The 13,834-nt window shown below is 52.0% G+C and overlaps 1 protein-coding gene across 3 annotated transcripts; it reads left to right on the top strand.

The window, feature by feature from the left end:
- The first annotated feature begins 8,562 nt into the window (after positions 1-8,562).
- C1QTNF4 (C1q and TNF related 4) lies at positions 8,563-13,270 on the top strand. 3 transcript variants are annotated; one of them, XM_045578019.1, is made up of 2 exons: positions 8,563-8,680; positions 12,089-13,270. In XM_045578019.1, exon 2 carries the CDS (start codon positions 12,112-12,114, stop codon positions 13,120-13,122), a length of 1,011 nt encoding a protein of 336 aa, XP_045433975.1. In that variant the 5' UTR covers positions 8,563-8,680; positions 12,089-12,111; the 3' UTR covers positions 13,123-13,270. The 3 variants fall into 3 exon arrangements, with proteins under 3 accessions (XP_045433975.1, XP_045433976.1, XP_036282010.1); XM_045578020.1 differs by having other exon boundaries at positions 8,599-8,699; positions 12,095-13,270; XM_036426117.2 differs by having other exon boundaries at positions 8,638-8,678; positions 12,082-13,270.
- Positions 13,271-13,834: the final 564 nt, after the last annotated feature.

The following is a 13,834-nucleotide window of genomic DNA, read 5'->3' as shown; positions in this document are numbered from 1 at the left end:
TCCCAAATCTACAAGCTCTGCGCCTCTGTACCTAACCAGTAGTTGCTCTCTGTTTATCTTCCACTGAAGCCTTGCAAGATATTTATAAATAGAAAGTGGGTGTAAAGTTCTGCAAATGTGTCAAACAAGGCTAATTCCATCTCCATTTGAGCTTGGAAATGCCTGTCCACCTCTTCATCTTCCATCTGCTCTCAAAGTCTTTGATTCCTGCCCTCTCCTTGGTTACGGCCATGATAAACCTGGAAACCATGGTGGCTAAGAGGTGTGACGGGACAGTGTGGGAAAACTAAATGGATTCATCGTGTATAGACGACTGTGCAGAGTAAAAGCTATTGAAATAACAAATCTACTTACCACCTAATAATAGAGTATTTGTTGATAGCCTACTACATGTCCTGCCCACATATTCATTAGCTCCAACCCATAAAACAGCCATACACTGGTAAGCATAATCACCCTTACTTTACTGATAGATTTGCCCAAGGCTGGTGAATGACAAAGCCAGGATTCAGACCTGGGCCTGCAAGCTGGGAAATTCTGATATTCTGTGCACATGTATTGAGTCCTACTTTTTTTTTCTTCGTTAAAATAGGGGAACAGATTGAAGGAGTTGAAATCTGATGAACAGAAACTAATGATTTTATAACAATAAAAGGGTTAACACTGCCGAAACTAGTTTGGCTCAGTGGATAGAGCATCGGCCTGCAGACTGAAAGGTCCCGGGTTCGATTCCAGTCAAGGGCATATACCTTGGTTGCAGGCACATCCCCATTAGAGGGTGTGCAAGAGGCAGCTGATCGATGTTTCTCATCCATGTTTCTAACTCTCTATCCCTCTCTCTTCCTCTCTGTAAAAAATCAATAAAAATACATTTTTAAAAAAAGGGGTTAACCCTGTATATTATGGTTGCATAGTCAGAAACCCAACAAACTGGCCTAAAAAAAAAAAAAAAAAAGAATTTATTGGCTCAGGTAGCAGACATGGCCAGTGGTTAATCCACTGGTTTGAGCAAAGGCATCAGGACTCCCATCTTCATTCCATGTGGCAGAACATGCCAATGGCATGTTGTGTTCTTAGAGCTTGTAATTTCAGAGAACAAGCAAATACCTCCTGGAGGACTCTGGCCTCAAACACAGGTCCATCTGTAAGCATTCAGTGAGTCTGGAGAACTCTACTGGCTAGACCTGAGTCTCAGCCCAGCCTAAAGGGATCAGGAGCCAGTGTCAGCCCCACTGGAACCTTATACTTTGAGCTGGAGGGGCATGGTTCATCGAACAATTTGTTAGTAAGGGGCAGAGCGAGAATTCAGACACACCTGGGTGTATTTGACAGCAAATCCTGCCTGCTTTGCACCGCAGCACATTGCTTGTCTGGGAGGGCCAGACACGGAGCCTTTGGTGAGACTGAACAGTGAGCTCACAGAAGCTGCATCCCTGTGGGAGCTCACCTTCAACTGCCCGGCCATGCTACCTGCTGAGTGACAAATCCTTCACGTGCATCAGGGACAGGGCTCTCTCTCAGTGGGGGGAACAAGACACTACCATGGAGCTGCTGCCACAACCTTCCTTCTGACCATGGGAAAGAATCGCCTCCTGGTGCTGTGGGTGTAACAGGAGTCACAGGAGAAAGTCAAATCAAGAAAGAGGGCATGTTAGGCATGGAATGGATGGATGAATAAAACGTTCTAGGAAATAATTTGAAAAACAAAATTTTTAAATATATTTTTATTGATTTCAGAGACAAGAAGGGAGAGAGAGAGAGAGAGAAACATCAATGAGAGAGAATCATCAATCAGCTGCCTCCTACTGGGGATCAAGCCCACAACCCTGTCAAGGAATTGAACCATGACCTGGTTCATAGGTCGATGCTCAACCACTGAGCCGCACCGGCTGGGTTAATTTTTTTTTTTTTAATTGATTTTCCACAGAGAGGAAAGGAGAGAGATAGAGAGCTAGAAACGTGAATTAGAGAGAAACATCAACCAGCTGCCTCTTGCCCCGGAACCAATGTACATGCCCTTAACCGGAATCCAACCCGGGACCTTTCAGTCCGCAGACCGACGCTCTATCCATTGAGCCAAACGGTTCGGCCAGCTGGGTTAATTTTTAAAATTTAGAGAAAAATTAGGATTCCCACACTTAGAGACTTGAAGTGGGAATGTGGCACAAGAGAGACAGGAAGCTCTAAAATAGGCAGTGGGGACAGCCCGCGAGCAGAAAGACCTGGGACAGAGGGAGCACTAAAGAAACCAATGTGGCTCTGCAGAGTGCACCTGCCAGGCTCGAAAATTAAAAGGCAGGGATGGAGATGAACCAGTGAAGCCCTTGATAAACTGAGACTTGGAAAGGATGTAGAAAGGGAAAATGTCGGTTACATTCAGACTAAGGAATAAACAGGAAAGGATCCCTCGGATAGGGTGTCAGGCTGGCCTTTGTTGGAAACAGATTTTCTTCATTGTCCCCTTAGGAAAAGCATTTCTGAACTGGAATGAGTAAAGCAATGCAAGGTTGAGAGGAAATGGAAACTCCAAACAAAAGAGAAGGGAAGGAAAAAACCCAAGCACCTAGCCATTTAAAATGAGATGCAAATCCCAAGATGCCGAAATGCCTTTGCAGGCAACATCTGGGAACCCTTGCCAGTGAAGCTGGCAAAAGGAAAGGCAGCACAGTGCAGGATGGCTGCCGATGTCCTGATAGTCAGAAGACAGGGAAACTCCAGGGGGGCACATTTGAGGTAAAGTCCCCCCAAATTTATTCTAGAATACAATATTATACAGAGTGAGAACACCTAGAAAAATAGTTGGTACCTTCACTAAGTACAGATACAGTAAATTAATGCCAACCATAATTACTATTTATTTGGAAGGCCACTAGGAAAATTCCTTGAACACAGTGTGCCTTGTTTCCAGTTAGACATTGAGGAGACAATTGGGAAAACTGATCTCGGAGCGTCCAGTCAGGTGGACTCGTCCCTCTCCCCCGTTGGTTATCCGGGTGATGCAATCTGGAGAGAAGTCTTAGGTTCCACGCTTTGGGACTCGGTAGGCCCTGCACGTGGTCAGCTCAGTTATCAGTGCCTGCCACACTCAGCCTGTTTGCAGATGGCACCACTTACCGAGAGCAAAAGCTAATATTCGTTCTAAAGCATCTTGAAACAGTGGTTGAAACCAACAGGGTGAATTTAAAAGAAGTGGAAAGCAAGTGCCACTGTGTTATAATCGCCTACAGTATTCAGTACAGTAACATGCTGTACAGGTTTGTAGCCTAGAGCCATAGGCTATACATGCCATCTAGGTTTATGTAACATTCTATGCTGTTTGTACAATGACAGAATCTCCTAAGGACATATTTCTCAGACTATCCCTATTGTTAAATGACCAATGACGATATATAGAGAAACCTTGTTACTTTTTAAAATATATATTTTTAATTGATTTTTTTACAGTGAGGAAGAGAGAGGGATAGAGAGCTAGAAACATTGATGAGAGAGAAACATCAATCAGCCGCCTCCTGCACATTCCCCCACTGACCTGAATCGAACCTGGGACCCTTCAGTCCACAGGCGAATGCTCTATTCATTGAGCCAAACCAGTCTTGGCACTTTGTTACTTCTTTAACAGTTGGCTACCCTAAGCTCAAATTCTGCTTAGATTCTTCACTAATTAAGCACAAAAACCTAGTTTCTTTTGTCAATTTCTCACAAATTCATTGTTTCTTTGAAAAGAATAAAAATGGCCTGCTTTGGTCATTTCTTGAGCTTCCCGTGGTTCCCCCCAAAAAAGTGCAAAGACCTGCATTTAGGTTTTTCTTTTTAACCAGCTGCGTAAGCATAGGAGGAAGGAAGTTTGGCTTGACAGCGGTGAATACGGGAAAAGGCTGAGGGCTTTCAGCCGGCCTCAGGTTGAATAAAAGCCAATAGGAGTGGAGCAGCTGCTTCAAAAGATAGTGGTTCTCCCCACCCATTTTTATTTTAGGTACAAAGGGTGAAACAGTGAAAAGTGTCTCTCCCCCATAACCATTCCTCTCCCCAGGAGGCACCTGCTGTTCACAGTTTCTAGTAGATCCTCTGAGATGTATTCTAAGCACATAAAAGCAAGTGCAGGCCTTCTTTTTCTATTTTTACATAAAGGGCAGCCTGCTGTACATCTTGTTTTTCACTGATCAGTAAATCTTAGAGATTATTTCATATCATTATTCAAAATAATTCCTCATTCTTTTGTAAAGGATGTACAGTATTCTGTGTGTATATATATATATATATATATATATATATATATATGCCAGAATTTAATGGGCCCTCAGTTGCTGGGCCTATAGATCATTTTAGATCATTTCCAGTGTTCTGCTATTATAACCAATGCTTCAGTGAATAAAAATAACTTATTTCAAATGTGTTGGCATGTATCTAAAGAAGTGCTGTCTGAGAAGTGGAATCACTGAGTAAAAGGGTATACACACTTTAATTTTGGTAGATATTGTCCAGTTGTGACCACTAACAATGTATGAATGTCAGTTTTTCCACCTCATTACCAACAGATTGTGTTACACATTTTATTGCCCTTTGACAACCTGAGGGGTAAAAAAAAAAAATAATGGCATCTTACTGTAATTTTCTTATTCTAATACCTTTTTATTGTTTATATCCTTAACCCATTTTTCTACTAAATGGTCTTTTTCTTAGAGCTCTTTGCATATTAAAGAAATTTTGTAATGTGAGTTACAAATACGTTTTCCAGTTTGTAGTTTGTCTTTTTATTTTGCTTCTGCCATGTTTTCCTTTTTTTTTTTTTTTTTAATTTTTTAGAGAGGAAAAGAGAGACACATCAGTGTGAGAGTGAAACATCAATTGGCTGCCTGCACACTCCCTACAGGGATCCAGCCCACAACTTGGGTATGTGCCCTGACCTGGAATTGAACCAGAAAACTTTCAGTGCATGGGCTGACACCCAGCCAATTGAACCACACTGTCAGGGGGCTATTTTCCTTTTAAGCTGTATAATAAAATACATATTCATCTTTTTTTTTTTTTTTTTTTTTTTTTTTTTTACTTCTGGAATATATGCTATGGTTCAAAGTTCTTCCTCACTCAGAAATGTTTTACAAATCATCAGTTGATTTTTCTCAGTACGAGTCTGGAGGCACTGGGTTCAGCTATGTGATTCCTCTTCATGGTCCCTTGTACAGCTGCAATCAGACAGTGGCTGTGCCCCAAGCCATCTTGAAGGCTTCCTCACCCGTATTGTGAGCAATTGATGCTGGAACCACAGCTGGGGTCAGGGACAGTTCTTGGGTGTCACTTGTGCACCAGGCCCCACACTTAGGTTTAATGCCCTGTTGTCACCACTTAAATTCTTAATTTTTGAATAAGAGGCCTGCATTTCCATTCTGCCCTGGATCTTGCCAGTTAACTAGCTGGTCCTGACTGAGGCTGTTGGCCACAGCACCTACAATTTCCAGGTGGCCTGGGCTTTCTCAAGCCACGGTGGCTGGGTTACGAGTGGGAGTTTCCAGAAAGAGGCGCAGTATCATCTTTTATGACTGAACCTAAATCCTCCTAGCAGGGAGTAGCAAGGTCACAGTGTATGAAGTGGGGAGAGAGACTGGTCCCAGCTGTCCTTGCAAAATGCAGTTTGCCACATCTGGTCATGAGCAGGTCACTTCCCATCCCTGGCCTCAGCTTCGCCATCTGCGGAAGGGTGGGGGTGGGGGTGGGGGAGAATGTTCTGTTCTCTTCTGGGAAAAGGCCAAGGGCGAGTTTGGACCTTGATCCTGGAAGCCACTCCCAGCTTTCCCCTCCCAGTACTCAGGCCAGCAGCTGACCTGGGAGCTCTGACCATTTTCTCCCCTGGAGGTCTGAAATCTCCAAGGAAGGCAGAGACTCAGCGCCCTGACATCTGTTTCTCCTGCTGGCATCTTTGCTTGGCTAACTACTTCTCTGCTGTCATTTCTCCCTTGGGGCGTGTTGTCCTCTCTCTCATTAACTTCCCTTCACCTCCCTGCACGGTCCCTGGCCACTGAGGTCTGTTAATTCCCCTGTAATCCCCTGGCAAACCAGGAAGCTAATTAAATTGTGAGTTTGTGCCCTAGCTGTTTTGGCGCAGTGGACAGAGCATCACCCTGCAGACTGAAGAATCCCAGGTTTGATTCCGAGCAAGGGCACATGCCAATATGCCTAGGTTATGGGCACGATCCCCAGTAGGGGGCATGCAGAAGGAAGCCAATCAATAATTCTCTCTCATTATTGACGTTTCTATCTCGCTATCCTCCCTTCCTCTCTGAAATCAATAAAAATATATTTTTTTAAATGTGTGAGTTTGCACGGCACCCTGTCAATCTCTGCATCTCTCTTCTTAGTCTCTCCCCCATCTGTCTCTTCCCTTTGCCTATCTTACCAGCCCTGCGCAGTTCGGATCCATCTGAACAGTGAGTACTTTCTCCCGCATCTCCCTCCTCTCCACTCTTCTGTCCTGTCAGTCCTTCCCTCTGCAGCCAGAATGGTCTTCTTACAACACGCTCTCAGCACTCTCCCCTCTGGTGTGGGATAAACTGAGCTCCTTCTCTCAGCATTTAAGCTACACACACCTTACCTTCCACATCATCCCTGGAAAAACCCTCCCTTCTGAACTGAGCATGCTGTTCCCAAGCCCCCACTATGCCGCCTGCACCCCTTTGGAGTTAGTCTGTCCTTTGACTGGGTCATCCATCTCACTAGGTCAGATCCCCACCATTATTTTTTTTTAAGTATTTTTATTGAGAAAGGGAGAGGGAGAGAGAGATAAAAACATCTATGATGATAAAAAAGAATAAAAACATCTATGATGAAAGAGAATCATTGATCAGCTGCCTCCTGCACACCCCCTATTGTGGATCAAGCACACAAACTGGGCATGTGCCCTGACCTATAGTCTAACTGTGACCTCCTTCCTGGTTCATAGGCAGTTCGCAGCACCGCTCACCCTGGAGTCGCCTATCCGGCCCTGCCTCCCTCCCTGGCCCTTGAAGCAGCCTCAACCACTTCTGATCAAGCCCCCAGCCCTCCCTCAGCACAGGCACATGGAGGCCCCTGATGCTGCACGTGCAGCTTCCTCCTATCAGGTCAACCCGTTATGGCATCCTGGTTAATTAGCATATTTATTATATAGAGAGAGATAAATTGATTGATTCTTAGAGAGAGAGAGGAAGGGAAAGAGATAGAGAGATATAAACGTTGATGAGAGAGAAACATCAATTGGCTACCTCCCACAAGCCCCTTACTAGGTAGGAATTGAACCCAATACTTGGGCATGCGCCTGGCCCGGGATCAAACCAGTGACCACTTGGTTCATGGGTTGATGCTCAACCACTGAGCAATACAGGCTGGGCCATGATCTCTTTTTCACCTATAATAGTTCTGTGTCCACATGCAGCCACTCCTACTAAATGATTAGCTCCTTTAGCACAGAGTCTCCAGTCTTACTCATCTCAGCTTCTACCTGACATGCCATTGTCTCCTGGCCCTAGCTGGCAATGGAGCTCCAGCCCTCGGGTATACATTCCAGGAGAAGAAAGACAAAAAAAAGTGCCCCCCTCCCCCCAGCTGAGTCAGTCCCTGTAAAGCAGGAGAGTACAGCAACTCTGATTAAGAGAGCTCAGCTCCCTGAGCTCCGGGGGTTTGAGGGGGGGGGAGTGTCTAAGCTCAGAGTGGGGCCTTGGGAAGGGCCTTTGATGAGTGTTACCTGGGAAGACAGCTGTTCTCAGCCCCTCACCCCCATCCTGCTACCCTGGCCCCAGCTAGGCAGGCTGGCAGGGTCCCTCTGCACACAGGGAGGGACCTTTCACGTCCTTTCCTTGTCCCTCTCACCCCTCTCCCTTCTCTCGGGCACCAAAGCAGCCTTTCCAGCCAAAATTCGGTTCTGCCCCAAGGAGCCCGCTCCGTCCTCACCCCCTCCCTGTGATGGCCCGGTCCTTGGTCTTCCTCCTCCTGTCCTAACCAATGTGGGCATTTGTTTTCGGGTTTGGAGGTGAGGAAGAAAAACTAGGTCCATTTAAGCCCTTCCTTTCCGGGCGACATTGACCCACTTACCTTCTCTTCTCTCAGACCCCCGCCGCCAAGGCCACTCAACCTGGACATCTGTCCCAGCCCAAGTCTCACCTTGCACTGTCCTTGCAGCCCAGAGGCCGAGCTGGTCTCTGTGTCCTGCCCCAGTCCCCCACCCCACCCCCTACCCCCACCTCCAACCAGGGAGGAGGAGGGTCTGTAGAGTGCCCTGGGCCACCCCCAGTCTGGCCCCTGCCGCAGGCCTCAGTTTCCCCTTCTGCTAACTCGGATTCACGATGCCTGCACGCTGGAGCCCGAGGGATGAAGCCAGCCCCAGGGAGTCCGCGCGCGGGGAAGGGCCCGGGGTGCGCGCAGCCTGCACGGGGGCCCTCGGCGCCGGTGCCGAGCCCCTAGGTCCGCCGCTCCTCTTCCCGCCGAGGCGCGCCCCTCCCTCTCGCTCTCTGCTCCCCCTCCCCGCCTCTCCCCCGCCCGCCGCTCTGCTCCCTCTCCCGCCGGCCTCTTCCCCTCGCGCCTCGCCGCCCCGGCCCCCGGCCCCGCAGCCCCAGCCCCCGCCGCCCCGCAGCCCCTCCCGCTGCAGCGCCGGCGTCTGTGCGCGGCCCGGAGCCGGAGCCCGAGAGGCTCGGAGCGGACCGACCCGACCCGACCCGACCTCGGTCCGCAGCAGGTGAGGGCAGCCCGAGGCCGGGGCTGGGGGTGGGAGGAGGGCGGCCAGGTTCATCCTGATGGGGAGCGGGGGCGGGGAGGGCGCGTGGAAACCGGTCCTTCCCCGAAAGGAGGATGTGGAGCTTTCCATGGGATGCTCAAGGGCTTTTTCTCGGAGAAGATGAATAAAGGAGGGTCTGGCGGGGTGGGGGGGGGGGGGGGGGGAGGGAAGGGAGGTATTGAGGGGAGGAGCCTGGGGTACCCCTTTTGGGGGGATTTTTTTATCCACGAGAAATGATTAATTGGCTTCTGTGAAGGGGGTTTACTGGGAGCACGAGGAGCCTTCCAGGTAGGCGGGGAGGGGAGTCTTGAGAGAGGCAGGGTTTGGGAGGAGGGTTGGGCGAGGAGAGGGGCTCTGAGACCCCCTTAGCCTGGCATCGCGACACCTCCCCCATGGGTTCCCGCGGCTCTGCCCACTTATCTGTGTCCCAGTTCTTTCTCTTTAAAGATGACTGTTTTGCGCTCCACCTGGACAGAGCTAGGAACAGCCATTTCCTTCCCTGCAGTTGTGATGCCCACCGGGCCCCTCCCACCTCTGCCCAGCTCAGGGAAGGAGGTTTAGGGATGGACGGTCGGGGACCTAGGCATCTGGGAACGGGGCAGCGCAGGTGGGGTACTGGACACACAGGAGGACCCTCTGGCGCTGGTGGGTCACCAGCCGGCTGGGGGTCAGATGGGCAGGGTCCCAGAGCAGACCCCCAGGAAGAGCTCAGATGCTCCCACACCCTCAGAAGGCAAAACGCTAGAGTTGTGGTTGGTTGGTTTTATTTGGTTTGGCTTCCTTTCTTCACCCCCCGATGTCAAGACTCATTCCACTCAACTCCCCTCCTAATTGTGCAAAAAGGGAAACTGGGGCCGAGGACAGGTTGTCTGGAAATAGCTGTGTCTAGGAGGGAAAGGCCGTGGGGAGGAGGGCACACTGATTTTGGAGTAAAAAACCCCTTTTCAAGGCTTGCCTCAGTGCTCCATGCGTGATCTTGGTCCAAAACACCTCCTCTTGTTGGACCGAGGCTTTTCTCATCTGTAAAGTGGGCGAGGAGCCACTGGTCTGCCAGGTGTGCCATGTGCCCAGACATTGCCAAAGGGGAATGCACGGAGGTGCAGTCTTCACCACTCCACCTGCAGATGCATCTCCCGCATCATGGGTATTGGCTAACCTCGTGGTTGGCAAACTGCGGCTCGAGAGCCACATGTGGCTCTTTGGCCCCTTGAACGTGGCTCTTCCACAAAACACCACGGCCTGGGCGAGTCTATTTTGAAGAAGTGGAGTTAGAAGTTTAAGTTTAAAAAAGTTGGCTCTCAAAAGAAATGTCAATCATTGTACTGTCGATATTTAGCTCTGACTAATGAGTTTGCCAACCACTGGGCTAACCCATAGGTCCTTCGTAGGAATTAGGAAAGGTACCTTCTCTGGAGGGAGAGTGCTCAGCGGGGCTAGGGACTCGGGGCCTTTCTTAAGAGGATTAGGAAAAGGCACACTTTTCTCCACGAACAGCAGCCCCACACATTTGGGCAAGTGTAATGTGGGCTAGATTTCAGTGCCCACCTTCCCTAAGGCGAATGCCTTGCTAAGTAGAGCACGTCTGTACAGCTGCACCTGGCAACCCATCACAGCAGGTCCCCGTGTGTCAAGAGACATAAAGCTACACATGCTCCCAGGATATTGCCTACCGAAACCCACAGACTAGGCTGTTGCCCGCTCACTTTCTGTCCTGCTTTGTCTCCGCTTCAAGGCCTTTGCATATTCAATTCCCAAAGCCTATGCCTATTAGGAAGCTGATGGAACCCCGCGTCGGAGAGTGGCTCCTTTGAGTTAAGCAGAGCCTTCACCAAGCTCCCAGGATAGGAGTTACTGAGTCCCTAACCCCTTATGTCAAGAGCTTGATCAGGTTGCTTTTCTCAAGGCCAAGAGCAGAAGCATCTACACACCCGGGTGACACAGCCGCTCAGACTGTGTTCACACCTGTTATCTCAGGACATTCTCAGTCAGCTTGTGAAGGTTCCCTCCCCTTTACACAGGGGAAGCCCTGTCCAGAGAAGTTAAGGAACTTGCCTAAGATTTCACAGCGTGTAAGAGGTAGAGCCAGGCCCCAGGCCCAGGTCCCCTCCACCCCATCACTGAAGAACAACGCTGCTGACCCTACATGTCAGAGGCTGCTGGAATTGTTGCTCTCCCTGTTACCAGCAGCTCCTGGCTCTCTCCTTTCCCTGGGACCAGCCCCCAAGCTCAGAGAAGGAGTCACTTTCACTTACTCGGGGGAAGTGCCTCAAAGCCCAACGGTTCTGGCCTCGTTAGTGCAAGAAGGGCCCCTGAGGAATCCAGAAGCCCAGTATGGAAGCTGACTCTTGAGTGGGTCAGAGACCAGAGAAGGGGTCAGGGAGTAGCTATTTCCTTTCCTGCCAAGATGGGCTGAAACAGTAGCCATCATGGAGGACATCAGTGCAGCAAACCAATGCCTGTGTGAAAGGCAAGCCGAAGACCACAGAATAGCCACAGGAAAATGCAGCAACCCAGAGGCTGAAAGAAACTCAGAGACCCCTTGCCCACCCCTTGTGTGCCCAGGACCCTGGGTGCCAAGGGAAAGGGGTTAGGGAAGCCCCTACAAACAGCATTCTGCTTGTATCTGCGTTATATGTATGACAGCTTTTACGTGAGAAAGGGGTTCCGGTGCTTTTAACAATGAAAGTTTGAAGAATCACTGGCCTGATGGAATGGTTCCCAAAGAGTGGTCCCTGCACCAGGAGCATCTACTTTACCTGGGGATTCGTTGGAAAATGAAAATCCTCAGGCCTCATTAGAACTACTAAATGCAAACTCTGGAGATGAGGACCAGCCATGCATGTGTGAACAAGCTCTCCAGGTTGATAGATTAAATAGAGAAGGTAGCCTGAGACCAGGATGGCAGGACACACACAGGTTTTATTAGAGGGAAGAGTACCCCTGCTGGCTGCTTCCAGAGAGAGGGATGGAAGAGAGCAGGCGCTGGGGTACAAGCACCTTTAAGGATAGGGGACTGGGCTTAGGGCACTCAGCACGCTGATTGGTGATTAGGGAACCTGGGGACTTAGGAATGGGGGCTTAGGGTATTTGGCAGGTGCTGATTGGTGGTTCAGAGCTCAGGAATGTCTGGCCACAGGTGGGGTTTATGTCTGTCCATCAATTGGAGGAAGGGAGGATCTATCACAGGTGACACTGACTGCTGAAGTTTGCAGATCACTGATTAATCCAAGTGCATAGGAAACCAAGTCCTGGTTAAGCATCAAGGGCAGGGCTGGGAAGAGAACCGGTCTCCAGGTCCAGAGCTCCGGGAATTTGGAGGTGCCCCCGCCCAACCCTCCTCTCCTTCTCCCTCTGCCCCCCTTGCAGGCGCCATGCTGCCGCTCCTGCTGGGCCTGCTGGGCCCGGCAGCCTCCTGGGCACTGGGCCCGGCGGCGCCCGGCTCCACGGAGCTGCGCTCGGCCTTCTCGGCGGCCCGCACCACTCCGCTGGAGGGCACTTCGGAGATGGAGATGGCGGTGACCTTCGACAAGGTGCACGTCAACATCGGGGGCGACTTCGACGCCGCCACGGGCCAGTTCCGCTGCCGCGTGCCGGGCGCCTACTTCTTCTCGTTCACGGCGGGCAAGGCCCCGCACAAGAGCCTGTCGGTGATGCTGGTGCGCAACCGCGACGAGGTGCAGGCGCTGGCCTTCGACGAGCAGCGGCGGCCCGGCTCGCGGCGCGCCGCCAGCCAGAGCGCCATGCTGCAGCTCGACTACGGCGACGTGGTGTGGCTGCGGCTGCACGGCGCCCCGCAGTACGCGCTGGGCGCGCCGGGCGCCACCTTCAGCGGCTACCTGGTCTACGCCGACGCCGACGCGCCCGCGCCCGCGCCCCGCCGCGCGCCCGCGCGCCCCGAGCCGCGCTCGGCCTTCTCGGCGGCGCGCACGCGCAGCCTGGTGGGCTCGGACGCGGGCGCGGGCCCGCGCCACCGGCCCGTCGCCTTCGACACGGAGCTCGTCAACATCGGCGGCGACTTCGACGCGGAGGCCGGCGTGTTCCGCTGCCGCCTGCCCGGCGCCTACTTCTTCTCCTTCACGCTGGGCAAGCTGCCGCGGAAGACGCTGTCGGTGAAGCTGATGAAGAACCGCGACGAGGTGCAGGCCATGATCTACGACGACGGCGCGTCGCGGCGCCGCGAGATGCAGAGCCAGAGCGTGATGCTGGCGCTGCGCCGCGGCGACGCCGTGTGGCTGCTCAGCCACGACCACGACGGCTACGGGGCCTACAGCAACCACGGCAAGTACATCACCTTCTCCGGCTTCCTGGTGTACCCCGACCCCGACCCCGACCCCGCCGCCGCCGCCGCCAGCCCGCCCGGCGCCGGGCCCCTGGAGCTCTGAGCGCCCGCGGGCGGCGCCGAGGGCATCGAGCATGCCGGGCCGCGCGGCCCCCCTCCCTCGCCGGCGAGCATGGCGGCCCGCCCAGCGCCGCTGGGCGCCAATAAAGCGGGCCTGCGCCGGCGACCGTGTCCGTCCAGTTCTCTGTCTTAACTGCGGCAGTTTTGTCTCTTGGGGGGTTGGGGGGGGAGGGAAGGGATTGACTATGGCAGGTGTGGAGTGAGGGTCGGGGGTCAGAGGGCAAGATTAGTCAGGCTTCCGGGGAAGGTGAGATGAGAATTCGAACCCGACACATGGAACCCGTGGTGGGCCTCCCATCCACTCATGTCCCTTTGCGGTCAGGTCCTGTCCAACTCCTCCCCGTTGACCTTCCATTCTCGGGGTCCACTGATGGTTGAAGGGGCCCCACCCGGCTACGTGTGGGAGTATGTGTGAAGGGGATAGAAAGCAGCGGGTACCTGGGCGCCCCACCTCCTACCGCCCTCCTGCCCCAGGATTAGGAGGGCGGTTTGTTCAGGACAGGGATGAAACAGCTTACTCTGACAGCTTACTCTGACATGGAAGGACCCAGGAGGCCAGAACAGAACATTTGGGGGGGGGGGGGGGGCTACACAGGATCAGGGGCTCCACCAGCCAGCCTCAGCCTGTTTCTGGCAATCCCCTCCCAGCCTCTCTTCTTCCTCTGAAGTGTTCATCCGAGCCTTGCTGAGATGGA

The sequence above is a fragment of the Pipistrellus kuhlii genome, unplaced genomic scaffold (genome assembly GCF_014108245.1).
Source record: "Pipistrellus kuhlii isolate mPipKuh1 unplaced genomic scaffold, mPipKuh1.p scaffold_m20_p_9, whole genome shotgun sequence".
Taxonomy (NCBI): Eukaryota; Metazoa; Chordata; class Mammalia; order Chiroptera; family Vespertilionidae; genus Pipistrellus; species Pipistrellus kuhlii.
Note: the sequence above shows the minus strand (reverse complement) of the source record. Positions and strands in the feature narration are given on the sequence as shown.